At 56.2% G+C, this 20,789-nt stretch overlaps 1 protein-coding gene across 1 annotated transcript; it reads right to left on the minus strand.

The window, feature by feature from the left end:
* Positions 1-2,014: 2,014 nt before the first annotated feature.
* On the minus strand, positions 2,015-19,861 carry NUAK2 (NUAK family kinase 2). The gene is made up of 7 exons (XM_075529348.1): positions 19,537-19,861; positions 11,059-11,179; positions 8,253-8,404; positions 7,852-7,917; positions 5,983-6,102; positions 5,377-5,509; positions 2,015-3,898 (listed from the first exon to the last, which is right to left on the minus strand). Exons 1-7 carry the CDS (start codon positions 19,759-19,761, stop codon positions 2,847-2,849), a joined length of 1,869 nt encoding a protein of 622 aa, XP_075385463.1. The 5' UTR covers positions 19,762-19,861; the 3' UTR covers positions 2,015-2,846.
* Positions 19,862-20,789: the final 928 nt, after the last annotated feature.

Here is a 20,789-nt window from a genome sequence, read left to right on the forward strand (position 1 = left end):
CAGTGAGCTGACAAGGTTCCCAGGGGCAATAAGTCCCGTAACACAGATGCCTGAGATGTAAGTGCTTAGTAAATGGAAGTCCTGGTGCCCCTCAAGAAGCTAGTCCTCTTTCCCACATCCAAATGCTCGGGGAACATTATCTGACCCGGCAATTCGCTATATTCTCTATTGAGCTTTACGGATTTAGATGTTCTCTTGTTTTCCAGTCTGCAACCTCCTCGAGGCTAAGACTGTGCTTGCCGCACAAGAACACTGTAATTCCGTCTAGTGCTTAGCACATGAGAGGTGTGATACAGCTTAGCCCCACAGCTAAAGACCCGGCTTCCCTTCCCTATACACCCCCCAACCTGGGTGGTGTGGTGGTAGCTTGTGTTCCACTACCAGCTGGCACAGTGGGTTGAGTGTCAGCCTACCAGCCACAAGGTCAACCACCAGCCAACTCAGCTACCTGGGCATCTAGTGTGGCCTATAGGGTAGCTAGGAGTCAGAACTGACTCAACAGCATTGGGGTCACTCTCAGACGGGTTGGCAGTTCGAATCCACCCAGCGGCCCTGTGAAAGAAAGGCCCGGTAACCTGCCTTTCTAAAAAATGACAGCTAAGAACCCCCTCTGCAGTAGCGCCTTTCTAACTTATGGGATGCCTACTGGTTGGATTCAACCTGATGGCCACAGAATTCATCCTGGTTTGCTTAGACTCGGTAGGATCTCAGCCACATCGGACCGAAATACCATTATAGTTGGGCAATTGTTTTGTCTTTTGATTTTTCTCTTGTGATCTTTGGATCACACAGGTTAGTGTGCTTCTTCCATGTGGACTTAGTTGACTCCTCACTTAGATGGCTGCTTATTTGGATACAAGCCTTTAAGCCCCCAGATGTTATTCCAGTTGATAGCTGGTAACCATTTTGCTGTCTTCACCATGCTTTGCTGTAGCACTCCTATCTTCAGTGACCACTTTCTGAAGGCCAGTGTCGCGCAGGCCCATGTCATAGGAACTGTTCTTGGATTAGGGCTAGAATTAGGCGGGAGTCCAGCAGCCATCTGTTGGTCCCTGGGGAACTGTTTTATTATCTGCGGGTATTGTTTTGTTCTGGCATCTGTCCACGCCCCCCGCCCCCACCCCGCCTTGACTGGGTGCCCTTTGCCAAACTCCTCAGGCACAGGAAGGGATGGTCCAGAGGCCCAAAGGCCTTGGGGAGGCAGGTGTGTGTGGAGCAGGGGCAGGAGCTGGTCAGAACTGGAGAGGCTTGGGGGCTTGCAGACAACAGATGCAAGCAGTGGGTAGAAGGAGCCTATCTGCACTTTGTCCTCATTGACGGCTTTCATCCTGGGCCTCCTTTGAGCCTGGGCGTCTCAGACAGAGGGTGGGGGCTGCTCTGCAGGGGGCCGTGGGGGATGGAGGAAGTGGAGGCATTCCAAACATTCTTAGCTCTCTCTGGAAGTCAGGCTGTGGGGGGTGGGGTGGGGAAGCTGCCAGCACTGGGGGAAAGGGGATTTCTTTGGAAAGAGACTCAAGGCTGCAGGGGTGTCTTTCTGGGGGATGGGGAGAGAAGGGGCCAGACGGGCCTGAGATGGGGGTGGGGCGGCAGATCTTGCCAAAGAGCAAATGGAGGCCCTGGTCAGTCCCTGTCGCCTGTCTGCTAAATAGGTCCAGGCCAGGACCCCCATGGAGGTGCCATGCAGGGCGTGGGTTTGGTGACTTTGTGTGACTGCCCATCCTGGCGCAGCCCGCAGGAATATCAGGTAAGGGCAAGAGCAGCCACCTTGTGCTCCAGCCCACCCACAGAAGAACAGAGGCGGCTCTGCAATCACCATTCTGTTTTAATGGGGTGGTTCTTTCTGGCCACAGGAGGGGGAAGGGCCCTCTAGAGCTGCAACCCCTCCAGCCCTCCCCACCCCGCCCATCATTAGTAGGGCAACATTGAAAAAATACCTCTCTGTACACAAGCCTTACAAGTCCTAGTGGATTTCTTTAGTACAAGACATTCACATTATTGAAAACAGCCAGATTCCTTTAAAAACAACAACAAAACCACAGTGTTGAGAATGTAGAAATAAATAAGGACATTCCAGGTCCCAAAAGCCCAGAGAGACAGACACACCCGTTCTCAGTATCTGGAGCAGCTTGGAAGGGAGGTGGGTGTCTTTGAGGTCCAAGGTGGGGCCTGGAGGAGCCTGGCTCCCTTGAGAGGAAGTCCGTGCAGCGGCCTGAGCCTTTTCAAGTCTTTTGGATTCGTAGCAGCGACCCCACGAGGCCTGGGCCAAGTTGGGAGGATGGGAAAGTGGGGAGAACCTTTTGAGGAGATAAGAGGTTGTGTTTGCTTACTCCTGAGATCTGGGCTTCCTCCGGCAGTCCCTTCCCAGGACACTGGGAAGCCCCAGGCATGTGAACGGGACCACAGTCCGATCCCGGGGGTTGGCAGAGAAGGGAGTATGTCCCAGGCCAGGCCACCCCACCCCGCTGTGACGGGCTGAGGTGGGAAGCAGCTGCCCTAGGGGAGGGCACCAGGCACACAAGGGACTCACTGCCCTTGGAGGACAGCCCTGTCCCTGTCTCGGTAACCCCAGCCTACAAGAAACTGGGGGGTGCGGGGCAGCTTGGGCTCTGAATGTGGGGAACCTCCCCATCCAGCTCCTCTGCCTCAGACATCGGACCCTCCGCGTACTTCACCTGCTCATTTCCCACGTCCAGCCCCCTCCGGAGCTCTATCACAAACCCCTCCCAACCGTCCAGGCTGGGATCCTGGCCCTCAAACCGGGGAGAAGGCACTCTTCCCTTGGGTTGCAGCCAGCTGTATTGGAAAGCCTGCCCGAGTGGAGTGGGGCCACTGCCCCCGCCCCCCGCTCAGCTAAGCTTGGAGCAGACCCCTCGGGCCTGTCGGTAGAGCTCGGTCACCTCCTGGCAGTCCGTCAGAGAAAAGCAGCTCTCCCCTAGGGGGTCCTGCCGCCAGTGTCTCAGGCGGCTCGCAGGGCCCTCTGAGGGGCCCTCCAGACCCATGAGGCTGTCCACAGACACACAGCCCCTCAAGGGGTGCTCCGGGAGACGGTCAGGCAAGGCCAGCTGGTCAAAGGACTCAGAGGACAGGATGCTGTCCTCACTCACAGCCCCCGAGGGGCGGCTGGCCCTGGTCGGAGGGTCTGGCGAGGCCAGCTGGTCCAAGGAGCCGAAGGCGGCGGGGGTGGCGAGCTCGGAGGCCATGCGGGAGAACCTGCCATTGTGTTTCAGGATGCCCTTGCGCTGCTGCAGCAGCAGCTCTGAGGCAGGGGGGGGCGGCTTCTGCTCCGTGGGGTCACCACTCACAAACACGTCCCCCGAGTCCAGGAGCTCCCCGGACTCACTGGGTTCAGGGGAAGAGTAGTAGCCCGACTCCCGCTGCCCGGTCTTCTTGAGAATGCCCTTCCGGGGCAGCAGGGGGACAGCCTGCCCAGAGCTGCGCTCACTGGGCTGCCCCTGGGCCCCCGCCGCCAAGTTCAAAGGCTTGTTCTTGAGGATGCCCTTTGGCAGTTTGAGGTCGCCCTTGCCGGGGCGTGGGGCAGGGCCGTTGGCCAAGTCCCCCAGGCGAGACTGGGCCATGTCATTCTCCTTGCGGGACTTCTTCAGGGAATGCTGCCGCTCCAGGCTGGGCCCGGTGCCCCCTCCCCCGGGCACATGCTGCTTGAAGAAGCTGCAGACCTTGGCCCCGTTCTCCAGGAGGGGCCGGGAAGAGCGCCGCAGCCAGTCGGCCATGATGGCCCGGGCAGAGTCACTGTTGGGCTGCCCGCCCTCCTGCGGGGCCTCCTGTTCTCCCACACGAGTGGCGTAGCCCCAGTTGACCCACCAGTGACTGGCCACATCTTCCAGTGTCGCCCGGCGGCTGGGGTTCACCATGAGCAGCCACCGGATCAGGCCACAGGCATCTGAAAGACAGAAGGCAAGGAGGGACTTCAGCTGGGCCACCCTGGAGAAAGGGCACCCCAGTTTTCTATCTCACCACCACCCCTCACCCACGCCCCCACGTTGGAGCTCAGTTACGGCTCACCCCGGGGCCAGAGACATCCCGTCTCATGTTGGTCTGTTACAGACTGAACTGGGTACCCCTGACGGATGCGCTGTAAATCCCCACCTGTGACTAGAACCTCACTTGGAAAAGGGATTGTCTGAGTTACATGAACTAGGCCCTGTCAGTGCAGGATTTGTCTAACTCAGCAGTTCTCAACCTGGGGTGGCGACCCCTTTGGGGCTCAGACCACCCTTTCACAGGGGTCGCCCAAGACCATTGGAAAACACATATCCCTGATGGTCTTAGGAACCGAGACACTGCTCCTCTATCCGTCTCCAGGTGGGTCAGCCCACATGCAGATACGCCCACATGAGTACCCGGCGTGAAGACCATTACCCATGCTATACCATGCTTCAAGACAACATTTCATTTATTTGTCATTAGAAATAAATATTTCACACTATATAAATCACTGCTTTTATGATGTTCAATTTGTAACAATGAGAATACATCCTGCCTACCAGATATTTACATGACGATTCATAATAGTAGCAAAATGACAGTGATGAAGTAGCAACGAAAATAATTTTATGGATGGGGGTCACCACCACACGAGAAACTATATGAAAGGGTCAAGGCATTAGGAAGGTTGAGAACCACTGGTCTTACCCTTAATCATGTCAGCTCTCAGGAGAGCAGATTAGGCACAAAAGCCAGCAAGCATGACCGGGACTGAGACCTCGAGCCGGCTCTTCCCGAGAGCAGACAGAGAGAGACAGAGAGACCCAGAGCCAGGGCCTCCAGCCTCCGAAAATCTGTTTGTCACAACCACCCACTTGTGGCCTTTCTGTTACAGCGGCACTAGGGCATCCCTAGGTCTCGGTGTCCAGCTCTCCTGAATGTGACGCCCCAACCTCTCCGGCGTCAAGACGTCTCAGGGCCTATAGCTTGTTTGTTAGCCTTTGTTGGACTGTATCTACTTTCTCCCCCTCCACTGACATGTGACCCTTTGAGCCGGGCTTTTGCACAAGGGAATTCAAGGCACGCACACCTTGTTTCGATGCATGCGTGAAAGGACAGACAGATTTCTGGGGACGGGGACCTAAGCAATGACACAATTGCAACAAAGGCCTCTAAGCACCCAGGAAGCACTTCTCAAATCTACTCTAGCCTGCCCTGCCAGGAAGGAAGGGCGACCCACGTCTCTGGCCGAGGCCACAGGCCCGGGAGGCAGCGAGGTCCCAGCTAGGTAGTGGAGCGAGTCCTAGCTACCGGGAGGAAGTCATGCTGGGCTGGGGGCCTCTCTGTTGGAGGCTGTGGGCCCCCGTTGACTTCCTGCCTAAGGAACCAGTATGCCCACTCTGTGGAGGGGGCCATGCCCCCCTAACCACGCACCCGAGGGCTTCGGCGGCTCACGGTAGGCCCCGCTGCTGATCTGCTTCACCAGCGTCTTGTGGTCATTTCCGTCGAAGGGCATGGTGCCGTGCACCAAGATGTAAAGGAGAACACCCAGGGACCAGCTGTCCACCTGCAGAGAGAGGTGCCATCAGCAAGCGTGCCCACCTGCCACAGGCTGGCACGCAGCCAACCGAACTGCCACTCCAGAGGAGAAAAGTCCTCTGCCAGGGAACACGAGGAGGCCAGCGTGCCTGTGGATGACTCCCCCGTGTAGCACTCGGGCAAAGGTGGTGAGGGGCTGGCACCCAGGTGGCTCATCCCTTCTGGGGTGGCATGACGGGATTATGACTGCTACCACTTCTGGATCATTCTAGGGAGGCTGGGTTTGATGCCAGGAAGGGACACGGGAACTGGGAAGGTGGGGAAAGCAAAGGAATAGGTGATGGGGAGTCAGGAGACCAAAGTTTCTACTCCAGTCTGGCCGCTGCTGACTAGAGACTGAGCGGGTTCTTTGCTCTAAAAAAAGGGAAGAGCTGGAAGATGAGTCATCTACTCAGAGGGTCTCAAGTCAAGGTAAGGATGAGGAGAGGCTGGCGCGCGTACCTCGGGGCCCGTGTAGGGCTTCCCGTTGACGATCTCGGGCGAGGCGTAGAGGGGGCTCCCGCAGAACGTCTGCAGGAACTTGCCTTGGTGGTATTGATTGGAGAGGCCAAAGTCAGCGATCTGCAGGGTTAGGTGAGACATGGACTGGGCTCAGCCCAAAGCCAGGGCTGTCCCACAGTTCTTGGCCCAAACGGGCTGCCCACTGATAGGAAGGGTACTCATGATCCCTACCCCACCCACACCGGGTTCTGTCCTGGAAGAATCCATAGGAGGCGGGGCCAGCGAGGAACTCCAAGGCAGAGGGAAGGATGTGGAGGCTCATGCCCCACTCGCTCCAGACTCAGTCAGTCTCCCTGTCTACCTACATCCTCCTGACCCAGCAGGCCCAGCGCCCTGGGAAGCCACTCCCGGCCCTCAGCTCTGCTCTGCCTGGGAAGCCTGCACATTTGCCACTGGCTTGCTGCAGCCCTGCTGCTCTGTCAGCTAGTACACCTCTTGTCTGGCCTCCTTCGGTTCCTAATGCAAGTGTGCCCCAATGGACCCTCACTGACTGAAAGGAGAGAGCCAACGTCTCATGCCAAGGCCGTGGTCCTCAGAAGCCAGCCAGTCCAACTGCTGGGTAACCATCCACACAAGGCTTGGACTGCCCTCCCTGCCCACACCTTGTCAGGTCTTGGTGACCAAGACCAGGAATCAGCCTGGGGGAGCTGAGGGGGGGATGGTGAAAGCCAGACAAAGGCTGTGTTTACAACCCAGGAGGAGCAATCATCCCCCAGGGCTCCCAGAACCATCTTGTCCCCAGGATTTGAGGAGTGCTGGCAGCCTCCCTTCTCTCAGTCTCTGGCAAGACCCTTCCCCACCAACGGACCTCAGCCTCCATCTAGTTTCAGCTAGAGGCAGGTCAGTGCCCTGTAGCTCCTGAGCCCTTCACCCTCAACAGAGGGCTGCGTGTGCTCAGGGCGGGGAGGGTAGTTTATGCAACCCCAACTCCCTCCTTTATTGTTTTATGGTCATTTATTGGGCAGTTATAACAGCCAGCTACAAAGATCGGCCATTAGGCAGGCAGATGATTGGTATGACAGGAAAGTTCTCCCTAGTCCCAGTTATCTGGGTTTATTGCCTCTGGCTTCCCGGTTGGTAGGAGCAGGCCCACCCTTCTGAGAAATGGCTGGGTGATGGGAAAAAAAAAAAAACTCAAGGCACAAGTCAGGGGCCATTGGAGATGAGACTCTGTCCTAGGTTCTGGACGATTCTAAGGAGGGTTGAGGACAGAATCCGAGTCCTTCTCAGACGCCTGCAGAGTGAAGCCTCCTGCCTGAGCTCCTGGCTGGCTGTGCTCCTGTCTCCTTCCAGCCCAGAGAACTGACTTGGCCGCATCTGCAGGGATGCCTCCCGACCTCCATGCCACTGCTGAGGCACGGGGATCTAGCAGCTGCAGGAAGCAGGAAGTACCCGAGAGAGAGCTAGATCCGCCTGTGGGAACAGGTGCCAGGGCTGGCTAATTGCAGCAGATCAAAGCGTGTTGCGTGCCAGTGTGTGTGCGTGCAGGTGAAGAGAATGCAGGCCAATGCTGACCGTGGGTCTGTAACCCTGCCACTGTTTACTGGGGAGCCAGAACTCTGGGCTCAGTCACTCGCTAACTGTGGGATCTTGTGCAAGTCACCCCTTATCGTGGGGTCTTGGTTTTCCATCCATCAGTGAGGAGCTAAAATGGCACCAAGGTCCTGACCAGTACTCATGTACAAATCTGAGCTTTGCTCCACACTCTCTAGAACCTTCTGAGGGTTTAGAGACTTTGCCATACTAGGGACAGTATGGCAAGGCTTGGGGGTGGGAAGTGGGGAGCTGCTGGTAATAGGCAGGGCTCACCTTGATATTCCCATTGGCATCCAACAGGATATTCTCCAGTTTGAGATCTCGGTGGACAACCCCGTTCTGAAAGAGGGAGGGGAGACAGTCAGGGGAAGGTCCCCAGGAGAGTTAGGGGCCTTGCCTGGGAAAATGAGGTGAAAACAAAACAAAATGAGCTCAGTGCACTGGGGATCCCTATCTTTATCAGTTCACCGTACAAGCAATTCCAGGCCCTCCCATGACAGGCACCAGAAAGAACAAACAAACAAAAACCCTCTTTCTGGGGGGTGTGTGTGTGACCAGAATCGAGTCTGGCCTCTACTTCTGCCTCCCCAGCGACCTTGGACAAGTCACTGAACGTCCCCGGGCCCCACGGCCCACATGGTCACCAGGAGCTCTGGGTGGGCAGGGCTGCTTACTTGGTGGCAGTAGGACACGGCAGAGACGATCTGCCGGAAGAAGTGGCGGGCGTCCCGCTCCTTGAGCCGCTGTCGCTCACTGATGTAGTCGTACAGGTCTCCACGGCTGGCGTACTCCATGACGATGACGATCTTGCTGCTGTTTTCAAACACTGGGCAGAAGCAGGCGGCAACATCAGGCCCAGCCCCAGAGCCAGCCAGGGCCTGCCCACGGGGTGTCTGCTCACGCAGCTGGTCAGGAAGGGCAGGAGAAGCCCACACCTCCTGGGAACACTGAGGTAAGGCCCTGAACTGTGTGTCTCCCACCCCCACCCTCCAGCCCTGGCCTTGGAATTCTAGTTGTGGAGGATTCTTAACAGCAACTCTCAGGAAAACAGTGACATCACTGGAAGGGAATGCAAGGTCAGGACCTCTGGTCCACAAGCCAGTACTTTCTTGTCTTAATGACCTTGGGCGGATCTGGCCAAGACAGCAGGAAGATTGCAGGCCTGCAGTTTCAATCCCGGCCACCCCCATCACACAACCACAGGCCAGACTTGCAACCGTGGGGGCTCAGTTTCTCATTTAAAGAGTGTCCCTAATAACGGCAACCTTCCAGGCCTGGGTGGACAACAGAGAAGTCAGGGGTAGCTCTGGCAGAGTCAGGGGGCACAGAGTCTGGCATGTTCAAACCCACCAGCTGCTCTGCAGGAGAGAGGACGGCGGCACTTTCCGCTCCTGTAAGGAGTGACAGGCTCCGAATCCCCCAGGGCCAATTCTCCCCTGTCCTATAGGGTCGCAATGACGCAGACTTGACTCAGGGGCAGTGGGTTATGGTTTGGCTGTTCTGTTTCAGAAGTCCTGGTTACGCGTGGGGCTGCTACTGACAAGTTCATGGTTCAAACCTGCCGGGGCTCTGTGGCTGAGAATACCCGGTGGTCTGCTCCCCTCAAGACTCCCGCTGCTATTGAGTCAATTCCGTGGGGTCAGAGTGTGAGTCTCTATGAACGCAGGCAGCCATGGCTACCTCTAGGGGCTGGCTGGTAGGTTTGATATACTGATCTTTCAGTTAGCAGCCAGGCACTTACCCACCAAGCCACCCGGGGTCACTGCCTAGAAAACCCCATGGGGCGGTTCTATTCCGCTCTAAACTCACTCACTGCCACGGAGTCGGTGCTGACTCACAGCGACCCTACAGGACAGGGTAAACTGGCCCTGTGGGTTCCTGAGACTGTAAGTGTTTATAGGAGTAGAAAGCTTCATCCTTTTTCCCACAGAGCAGCTGGTGGTTTTGAACTGCTGACCGTGTGGTTAAGCAGCCCGATGTGTTACCCGTTAGGCCACAGGGGCTCATACGGGACTCAATGAGTCCAGACGGACACAGTAGCAGCAGGTTTGGAATTCGGGGTTTAATGACTGTACTGCTAAGGTTTCTGACCCTCGGTGCGAGTGTGCCCTCGAACCCCTCCCCCCACCCAGCTGCCCAGTCTACAGGTAGAAGAGGGCTGGTTAGGCAAACTGGTCCTCTGTTGGGTGCCTGTCAGCACATGTATGTCCATGACCGGCAGCTCTGTCAGACGGGCCCCTTTGGAGCCGGCCCCAGAGCTACTGCAGACTAGCCTCAGAGGAAGAGCGGCAGGAGGGAAACTCACACAATAGCAGCCCAGACCCCAGGCAATGGGCTGCCCTACCAGGGGGCGCTTTCTGCCAGGGGTCCTGGAGAGCAGCCTTGGGCCGTGGTGGCCCAGCCTGGTGTGAGACACTTGGCTGACTCAACCCTGTGCTTCTCAGGATCGCCACAAGGTTGGAAGATGCAACCAACCTCTTGCCGTGAAACTAGGGCCTAAGAGCCAGCCAGGGCTCATTCTGGGTGAGGCCAGCTCCTGGGACAGGGGACACCCCCTTACTCCACCTCCTAGGGTACACCATCATAAGGGTACCCTGGCCAGACACACCCTGAGATGCAAAGCTCAATTCCTACACCACAACACACACACACACACACACACACACACACACACACACTCAGCCTGGTTGAACCAATGCCCTGTCACCTGCCCACTCTTCCCTGGGGGAAAGCTACTGACACAATTCACCTTCTCAGGCACTCACGGGCTCTGCATGGGGCAGGCTGTGGCCACAGAGACACACCAGAGGCGCTGCTGCCCCTAGTTGTTCTAAGAGGGGACCAGAGAGGGAGCTTTCCCTCCTTCTGCTTGCCCAAGGTTCCTGCCTCATTGACTTAGGCAAAAGCGCCCAGCAGACAGGTGTGAGGGAGAGGGTCCTCCTCCTCCCCTCCCCCTCTGGCTGGCTTTATTGTCTGGGTCACTGGGGAGAGGGGAGCTGCAAGAGCAGAACCAACCCTGATGTCACAGCGAGGGGCCGTGCCGGCGAGGAGAGAGGGGGAGTCTCTAGCGCCTTAGCAGGCAGGGATGATTCCACCCAGGCCGGGTTGCACAAAGAAGCAGGGCACCCACATATCTGAGGCAGGTGCACATCTTGGATGGGGAAGCCTCCCGGGAATTGCTAAAGCTCTCGCTGGGCTGGGGAGGCGTGCAAACTGAGCAATAACAACCCGAGTGTCTGCCATGCCTGAGTGCCACCCCTGGGCCGCTAGCCCATTTGACAAAAGGGGAAGTGAGGCCAGGGACAAAATGAATTCACTTCCCACAGTCACACAGCTGTGCTTCAAATCCGTGTCTGCCCAACTCGAGGGGCCACTACTTCCTGCTTACTTTATGTCATCGTTCTGACTGCCCATCCCCCCAGACCCCATTCCTCCAGCCCTCTCCCAGCTCCGCATCCCTGCCCAGTCCAGCCTAGGCACCTTCATGGATGGCGATGATGTGGGGGTGGTTGAGTGACGACATGATCTCAATCTCCCGCCGAATGTGCCTCAGGTCCTGCTCATCTCGGATTCTGTCTTTCCGGATGGACTTGATGGCCACCTGGGAAGGGAGACAGCAGGAGTGAGGGGGGGAGGGGAGAGGCTTCCTGCACAACATCTGCTGACATCCGCTGGTCCATCTACTGCAGCCGTCAAGGCGACAGCATGCACCCGGAGAAGACGTTCAGGCCTCTGCTGGGCCAGAGGGCAGAGAGGCTGCGGACTACCTTCTCCAGAGAAGGGGCTCACTGGGGCCAGGTGCAGCCCGCACACCAACGAGCTCCTTATGTGGATACAGGGGTGGCAACAACCTGCCATGATGACTTTAACAGATACGGTCTTCCTACCAGCCCCCGACGATGAGGAGTAGGCCTCTTGGGGCTACCCGAGGGCCCCCGATGCCAAGCACGGCACCAGGTACACAGTGGACACCGAGCAACCATGAGGCGAATCAGTACACAAACGGGCCCGCACAGTAACCCTGGTTGGAAGGCACAAAACCGTCACCACCCCATTCACAAGCGAGCAAAGGAGTACCCAGCCCCTGTCATCCAGTCCATTCCGACTCACACTGGCCTTGGAGGGCAGTCGACCTGCCCCAGAGGGTTCCCAAAGCTATCAGTGACTCAAACTACTGATTTTTCGATGGGCAGCAGAGTGCTTTGCTATGGTGCCACAAGGCTCCTTTGTTTGAACGGGACCGAACTCAAAAAACCCGACTCGCTGCTCTGGAGTCTATTCCGACTCATAGCAACCCTATGGGACAGGTTAGAACTGCCCCGGGGGGTTTCTGAGACTGCCACTCTTTACAGGAGTAAGCCCCCCCCGCCCATCCTTCTCCCTCTGAGCAGCTGGTGGTTTGGAACTGCCAACCTTGTGGCAATGCATAATCATTACTCCACCAGGGCTCCTAAGCAGGGACCCAGTGAGGGGAACCCATTTTGCTCAAGGTCAGACTGTTACTCACACCAAGACCTGGTAGGTAAACGATTTGCTATTTGCCAGTTGCACCTCTGCAACTTTTTCCATCCAACACCGTAAACTTGCTATCAATCACCAATCTCTTCAGTCTAGGTAAGGAATGTCCCTTTGCCAGTAACCAATCAACCCAGCAGACGGTGAGCCAGAGTCCTGGGGCCTGGGTGATCTTAGTCTGTGAAGGTGAAGGCACCATATAAGGGCTGAACATTTTGGCTGGCACATGTGGGCTCAGGAAGGGTGGGGTGAGGCAAGAGGAAATGGGTAGGAACTGCCAAAATGCCCTTCAAGCAACTCTCTTAGAGACCAAGGGGTCCAGCCATTCTCAGCGCACCCCACTGGGGGAGGGGCAGCTCCTGCAGAATGGGCCAGCAATGGGGGCTGGGCAGGTGAGGGGCGGAGAATAAGAATGTGCAAGGCCCGGCAGGGACCCACACTGTCTGTGAGAGGCGTCCTTCTTCCTCTCAGTCTCCAGGCTCTTTTCTAGGAGATAGGAGGGGCTGGTCCCCACGTCTGAGGTGCTTCCCTTATGAGCCATCCAAAGGCCCAGGGCCTCAGAGCCTGCAGGGGCTGGGGAGAGTGGCATCAGGTGCCAAGTGGGTAGTGGCGGGTGCGGGGCAAGGATGGTGGTGGGATTGCATGTTGTCACAGGGCCAGCCGGTTCCTGGTCAGTCCTGTCCACGGGCAGGAATGGTAAACACAAGACTTCCTCTTCATGGGAGCCAGTGATGAGAAATCAGAAAACACTGGCCGAGGTAAACAGCTCAGCTCAGTACTCACTTGCCAGGAGGGTTTGCCTCCCCTCCAGATGCAAAGGAGGGCAGAAATAGAAAAGGACACCCCCGCTGCAGGGGAGGGGCCTCTAATCCACCCTTTCACTGGGCTCAGAGGCAGACAATGGCTTCCGGCTCGGGCGGACAGTGGGCCCTTGGCGGGCCTGTGTGTTCGCCCATCGGACAGGAATGCGGAACAGCCCAACAGCAGTAATCCTGTAAGAGGAGCTGCTCACAATGCCTGCGGCACGGTCACCCCGGCAACCGGCCAGGGATGGCGTGCCCTCCGCTCCGCCCCTCCCCTGGAGCAGCATCCATGAAAGAAGGGAGGCCCAGCGGCAGGGCCCTCCATGAACGGGGCACTGGGAACAATGCCTGGAGGGAGGGACGGTCACCATGGTGCCTCCTCCCCCAGGATACAAGAGAGGCCCACGCTGCAGTTGCAGGGGACAGGGCTGCACCTCCACCCCCAGGAGCTCAGCAGAACATTCCCTGGGCTTAAGGTTATGTAGAGTATAGGGGGCTAGAGTCCTCACCAACATAGGGCACCTTCCTCTTCTGACTTCAGCTGGCGCATCATCCCCCTAGCCCTACAGCAGCCTCAACATAGCCCCTCTTCCTGAGGGGAGATCTTAAGGCCTCGCTCTTTTCTCCTTTGTTGATAGACCAGAGGGCCATGGATAAAGTAAGTGCTACAACCACTTCAGTGACCAAACCGACGGCCATGGAGTGATTCCAGCGCCAAGGGGCCCTGGGCAGGGTTTCCAGACAGTACATCTTTGTGGGAGCAGGCAGCCCCACCATTTTCTGAGGGTCTGGTGGGTTTGGCCCAAGCATAATCCACAGCAGCACTTGGGACGTGGCTAGACAAAGTGCATATTCAAAGAATGAAATCCTATAGAAGGACACATCACATGCACAGACGGTTCAAATAGGTAACATTATCGAAAGCTTAAGTCATGCTCCTATGTAAAATCCAGGCACACTGTAGATGGGCACAGGTCAAACGCTGATGTCTGTTTCCTTCACCCCTGCAGACCTAGGACCCTAAATTAGAATTGCTCACCCTCAACGGGCAGTTCTATCCACCTACAAACTCTTGCTCTGGCTGGGCGGGGAGGGGGGAGCTGGGGCAACTCAAAGACTACTCTTCCCTCTCATACACACCAGTTACCCACATTAGGTCTCCAGGCACTACAGCTGGGCTAGCGTTCTCCTGGATGGAAACAAGTTATGTCATCTGACCTCCACCAGTCCCCCAGCAGGTGACAGACCAGGAGAATGGTGTGTCACATACCCCTCCCCACCACTGGTGAGGCTGGACATGCTCCCCAGCCCCTCCCACCCCCACCCCACCCCCGGAAGGATACTGCCTGCCAGCCTGTAAATCAGACACCACAGGCCCACACAGAGCTCGGCACTCAGAAGACACTCAGCAATTGTTTGCAGGCAAACACAAATAACAAATAAATATCGATTGGTGAAATCATTTGGGCTGATCCCTGGCTGATGGGGCCAGTGGCCAGATAAAAAAAATTTCTCCTCTTCTTCCCAGGCATGGGTGGAGAGTCAACCTTGGTTATGAGAAGCAACTTTGAGGGACCTTTGTTCTTACCTGTAATCTATGTGGGTAACCATTCTCCAGAAGGAAAATACACTGGCGACAGGAAGAGAGTAGAAGCTGCTGATGGATTACCCACTATGTCCCGACATAACCCCGGGTTACCCCAGTATCAGTATTGATGATAACCCCTTTGCTGTCCACAGACTCCAGGTCTAGGCAATATCTTTGATGGCCTCAGCAGAAGGAAACTCAGCCCCAGTAATGATGACACACACAAATAATGGAGCGCTGGAGTAGGTATCAAGAGTCCAAGTGTCCAATTCTTTATTTACATGATGAGGCAAAGAGATTGTGTACTACACAGCTTAGGCCAGACCACTGAAATGACCTGGTTAATGCATCTGGCCCGTTCTCACTTCTCCCGAGACATGAACGTTCATTTCTCTCCCAGACATATGCTGGGTACCTACCATGCCTGGGGCTGTGCTAAGTGTTGGTGAGGCAGACACAAATTAGATGGTCACTGCCCCTGGTCTAGAGGGATGATGGGGACAGTAATGGGTCCCAGGCCCCTTGAGGGAGCACCAGAGAGAGCTTCCTTTGGCTGGAGAGCTGGGAGACTCCCCCTTGAGAGTGGGGGGAGGACTTTCGAGGGAAAGGAAATCTTCTGAACAAAGGCCAGAAAGAAAGGCACCACTCACAATTTTACACACCTCTCAGCTCTCTTCCACACGCGAGCCATCTCTGATCAACGTCCCCAGAAATAGATCACCAGCTAAGATGCCAAGGATTGCAGTAAGGGGCTTGTTCAGAGGGACTACACTGTAGCCATGCCTCCTCCTGTCCCGTCCCCAAGCACAACTGCCACCCATTCATACCATCTGGGCGCTACTCATGCCCTTCTGGCTCTGCACACCGCAAAGACAGCAGGGATAATTGCCCAGCCCTGAGGCAAACGGCGGACACAGGGGCCCAGAAGCATTCACTGGCTCTTCTAAGATCCCTCCCCACATCGGAGACAAGATCCAAGGTAGCAAAGCTGTCCTCTCAGAAGACAAAAAGCTCCTTGGAGATGCCTGTCCCTGTCCTCTTTCCACCCCTGGAGAAGGGAATGACCTGTGTATCATGCCTTGGGCCGGGCTAGGCAGCACCACACAGATATACAAACACACCTGCCTCTTTGCCACTACTCCAAGAGACGTGGGTGCTGGGGCTCAGTTGATAAACACTACCTCCCTCCTTCCCAGGAACTCGGGTCAGGAAGGCTCTAGATTCAGGAGGATGGTCAGAGAAGGCCTGAGGAAGAAGAGGTCCAGAGATGCTGGGTCCAGGACACTTCTGGTCACCGCTATCCCTGGAGTCAGAGCCAAGATCCTGGTCCTCTTCAGCTTTTCACAGGGCAGTTGCTGTCTGGAAGGTGGGGCAAGGAGTGGAAGGGTGCCCCACTTAGCTCATGGGTGAGAAGTTGGCCTGGGTTGGGCAGACTGGGCCTGGGGCACGCAGCTCAGCTGCCCCCACCCCTGCATAGAGCTGGGCAGGGAGCAAGAATGGGCCCCCTGGGGAGCCTACACTGCCTCCCTGAAGCCCATACCATGGCCGGCTCCTCCTTGCCCCCCTCCAGCCTGCCAGGTTGCCAGACAAGGAGCTTCCCTGCACAGCCCTCCTGTGTGGCTTGGCAGGAGCCCAAGCACAGGAGTCACCTGCAGCCAGCAGGAGTGGGGAAGAGGCGGCCTGGGGTCAGTGTCCACATAGGAGCCCTTCTCTGGACCTGGGGTCAAGGGGAGGTACAGACTTTGAACGAAGCAAAATCCAAGTGGCCCAGGTTAAGAAAACTTTGCACCACTCAGCCTCTTGCTCAGATCAGGGCACACCCTGGATGGAGGGGGTGGGGGTCTCCCCAGGAACAGATCAAAGTCAGCCTGGCTGCGACCATAAGACCGACCTTGGGAGGCGGGTTACATCTATTACTTGATTCAATCCGATCAGAACGCCAGAGAGCAGGCATTGCCAGCATACCCATTTTGCAGATGAAACTGAGCCCCAGGGAGTTCAGACGGCAACCACACAGTAGGACGGGAGCACTGTCATCGGACCCCTGAGCTCAGCAGCCAGACAGGCCAAAGCTGGGAGAGGAGTATGTGTAGGTGGCTCACGCACCCCAGGTCCCTCAGCACAGTCCACGTGGAGGGTGCGGTGGGGTTGGCTCCAGCAACTCCTCCCACCCTAAGCTCTGCCTGGAGCACCGGAGCAGGCAGCTTGAACATTGCGATGAGAAAGCACGGGCAAGCCTGGGCTCATCTCACGGCTGCCTCCCACGACTTGGTCATCCGGGGCTTGGGGTTGGCCAGGGCCAAGGCCTAGGCTGTCGGTTGGGTTGGATGCTAGCATGCCACTCACTGGAACCAGCCCCACCTCCTCTCCGGCTCTCAGTTTCCCCATCTGCCATTGAAAGGGTCGGACCAACTCAGTCATTTTCCGCACATTGAAGGCCACGCAGCAACCCTGTCTACAAGAGACTGAAGCACCCCCATGTCCAGAGCAGTCCCCTTATGGCCACTCTTGGAAGTGAGGATTCCATGCAGACCCTTCCAAGGGCGTGGGTCCTCTATCACTCCAGGGACCCTAGCACACGTTTGCTTTTTTTCTCGCTGGAGAAAGAGGAGGTGAGAGGAGCTGGCGAAAGCCACAGGAGGAAATGTCATTTGGACGCCAGGCGTGTACTCAGGAGACCAGAAGATCCAGAGCAAATATTTGGTTTTCCTTTGATGCCCTTCCAAAGCAGCCATTAGCCCCGCCCACTACCTGCCCTTCTTCCAACAGTCCCTTGTGGCTCCTGAAAATGCCATCCAGGCAGGTGAGGAATGGGCACTGAGACTGGGAAGTCAGAGCACACCAGGATGGGAGTCCCCCCAACAGTCTCAACTTTGGACAGCTCTTGTGAACCCACTCTACCCTCCTGAAGTATCCCCCTTCAGAGAGGGCCAAGAGGCAGTCTGGTGGTGGGGAGCGCTGCGAAAGCATTAACACAGCAGGGTAGCTGCTGGCCCTTAGCAAATTCCCACCAGGTGGTGGACTGATGGATCAGAAAAGACCAGAGCAGATCCCACTGGACTGCCGCAGGCTTCGTACATGCAAGAGACGTACTCTGTGAATTCTAGTTCTCCTTTCTGATGTAACAAGAGCTGGAATCTCTGCCTAGAGCCACTGTAGGTTTGAAAATAGAAAAGTTAGTTTATCTAACTCTAGAATCAAATGAGATCTCAGTCTTGCTAACCACACACACACACACACACACACACACACACACACACACACACACACACACCCCAAGCCAAAGCCTAACAGGGTCTCTGAATTTCAGTCTCAGTTTCTGGGCCACCCCAGTTGCCATGACCCAGTCTTTGCCCTCAACAAGAGGAAAGAGGCAGGCAGCACGAGCAACTATTTTCAGGCTAAGCCCCTGACAAAGCCTGGGCCCAGCAACCTCATTCCTGGAGCCTCATCGGGTCCTTGCACTTGATAGAAAGAGAAAGGAAAGCCAGGAAGTACATGATTGCCCAATAGTTGTAACCTGGCAGCGGGCAACTGGGGACTATGCCAGGCGTGAGCAGGAAAAACAGACTTGGTCCTATTGAGGGGCCATAGTTCACCCCTTTCTCCAGCCTCCTCTCTCCTTCACCAATGAAGCAACTTCTTGGATTTCAAACCAGCTACTGGCTGGCTGCGAAAGCAAACACAATCTGGAGAGACCGCTGCTGCCATGGCCAATCGGGCATTATGGACACACACACACACACACACACACACACACACACACACACACTTCCCACAACCAGCAGCCACCTGGGCATAGCAAACCATAAACTCTAGTCCACCTGCCCTCAAGGCTTGCTAAAAACGCAGCTTATACAGCTCTATCTGAGACCTTCTGAACAAAATCCTCCAGAGAGAAAGCAGTTTAAACAGGCACCCTTGGGTGATTCCCACATACGTCAAAAACCCAAGTTGGAGAACCACTGTGAAATGACCTTTCAGGGTTGACCTTCTTAGCTTCAGATCTCAGTATCGGTTCTCAGATTCTTTGGGCCAGGACACGTTAGTTCACATTTATGTGTCATTCCCTTCTCATAAGGCCTTGTGAGGGGGGGCTGTCTTCCCGCCCATTTTTGTAGAAAGGGAAACTGAGAGGTAGTCATGAAAAGACTAAAACCAAGGCCACACATTATGATGTAGATGCACTATCCACACAGGGAGTCCTGGTGCCACAGTGGGTTAGGCATCGGGCTGCTCACCACAGGTTGATGGTTCAAAACCACCATCGGTCCTTAGGGAGAATGATGAGGTCATCTCACTCCCATAAAGATTCAAAATCTCAGAAACTTTGTGGGGAAGTTCTGCCCAGCCCTATAGGATCACAATAAATCAGACAGACTTGATGGCAATGGATTTAGAAAACATGCACACACACACACAAAGGCAGCACACTAAATTAACAGGGCAAGCTCCCCAAAAAGCCCCAAGTCCCAAAGGAGCCCTGGAAACCTGTGCACCTGAAGGTGGTTTCACTTTAGCAGGCGAAAAACCCATTATAGTGAAACTTCAACTCATCTCAGAGCTAGAAAGGAACCTAAGTGTCACCTCTCCACCCTCTCCAGCCCCCCCTACACCCTGCGCCTGTTCAGATTATAGCAGCCTGCTATTCGAATCGAGTGGGACGCCTCAGTCAGTCAAGAAATCACACCTATACTGTTAAATCCCTACGAAAGCCAGGCTCGGTCTACCTCCCCTCCTCACTCCACTCTGTCGGGTCGTCTGTCCCAAGCAAAATTCTACTTCAGTCGCACTTTCCCAAGCCCGTGCACCATCTCTGTCTTGTATATCCCGCGCCAACAGGCTGCCCCACTTGCTTGGCCACCCTCAACACGCTGCCTGGCGTGATAAGGTTTCTCCGGTCCTAGATGACCGTGCCCCTAGGTCCTACGCATGAGCCCAGAGCTCCCCCGCTCCAGCCCCAGCGTGGTCCGCACTGAAAGCAGGCGCTCCCAGCGGCGGCCGAGCCCCCGCCCGAGCGCGCCCGGCGCCGCGAAAGCAAACCGCACTCACCAAGCGCCCCGAGCTCTCCCGCGCCTTCTTCACCTTCCCGTAAGTGCCCTTGCCCAGGGTCTCCAGGAACTCGTAGCGGTGCCGCAGGTTGTGCTTGTGGTGATGCCGCTTCACCGCCTGCTTCTTCATCAGGGGCTTGGGCGACTTGATGAGCCCGTCGGCGAGGGGCCGCGATAGCTCCGCGGCCGCCACGCCGGGGCGTCGGGGTACAGCCAGGGGCTCCATGGCCAGAAGGCGGTGGGCGAGGGCTGAGGGGTGCAGGCGGGGTGGGTAATGAGCTGGGGTCCGCGGAACGCGAGCCGCGACCAGGCCGGGAAAGACACTAGAGCGCTATGGGAAGTGCTGCGTTCCAAGTTCTTATAAAACGCTCCGAGCTGGCGGCCCTGGCCACGCCCCCGTCGCCCATTGGCTCACTCCGACTGAGCGTGACCGGGGCCTTTCGCATTGGCTGGCGCTGGCTTCGGTCCCGCCTCTGCCTCGGCGCGGCAGGGAAAGGTGTCAATGGAGCCCCGCCCACACGGCGTCCCAGAGGTTCCTGGATAGAGGAAAGCCGGGGAAAGGGCCTCTTCAGGAGCGTTTGCATAGCGGCCCTTAGACCCGCTTTGGAGAGCCCTAGTAGCGCAGTGGTTAGAGCGCTCGGCGGGCGAAGGATGTGGCCATCTGACCACTGCCTCGGAAACCTACTCTGTCCTGTAGGTTGCTATGTGAATTGACGTAGTGAGTTTTTTGACTTGTTCCCTTGTGATCTCAGCTAGCAACCGGTATTCTGATGGCAATGTGACCAGACGTCCCGCTTTTGCGGGACAGTCCCGATTTTTGAACCATTTTTCCCAAGTCCCGCGTCGTTTTAAAAAAACGTTTTTAAAAAAGTCCCGATTTTTGGAAAGAAAAAGCTAGGGGTATACGGTTTTGGGCTGCCATGTGGCTATTTCGCCAGGATATGAGTTTGTTGTTTTTTTCTAACATTGTATTAGGGGCTCACACAACTCCCATCACAATCCATACATATACATACATCAATCGTATAAAGCACATCTGTACATTTCCTGCCCTAATCATTCTCAAAGCATCTGCTCTCCACCCAAGCCCCCTGCATCAGGTCCTTCCCTTTTCCCCTCCCTCCCCGCTCCCCACTCTCTCATGAGTTTTATCAATGGTATCCTGCTGGTGTACCACTTTACCAAAGTTAAAATCTGGTCACCTTATTACTAGTGGTTTCACATTGGGCTGCTAACTGCAAAGTCAGCAGTTCA

The sequence above is a fragment of the Tenrec ecaudatus genome, chromosome 1 (assembly GCF_050624435.1).
Source record: "Tenrec ecaudatus isolate mTenEca1 chromosome 1, mTenEca1.hap1, whole genome shotgun sequence".
Classification (NCBI taxonomy): Eukaryota; Metazoa; Chordata; class Mammalia; order Afrosoricida; family Tenrecidae; genus Tenrec; species Tenrec ecaudatus.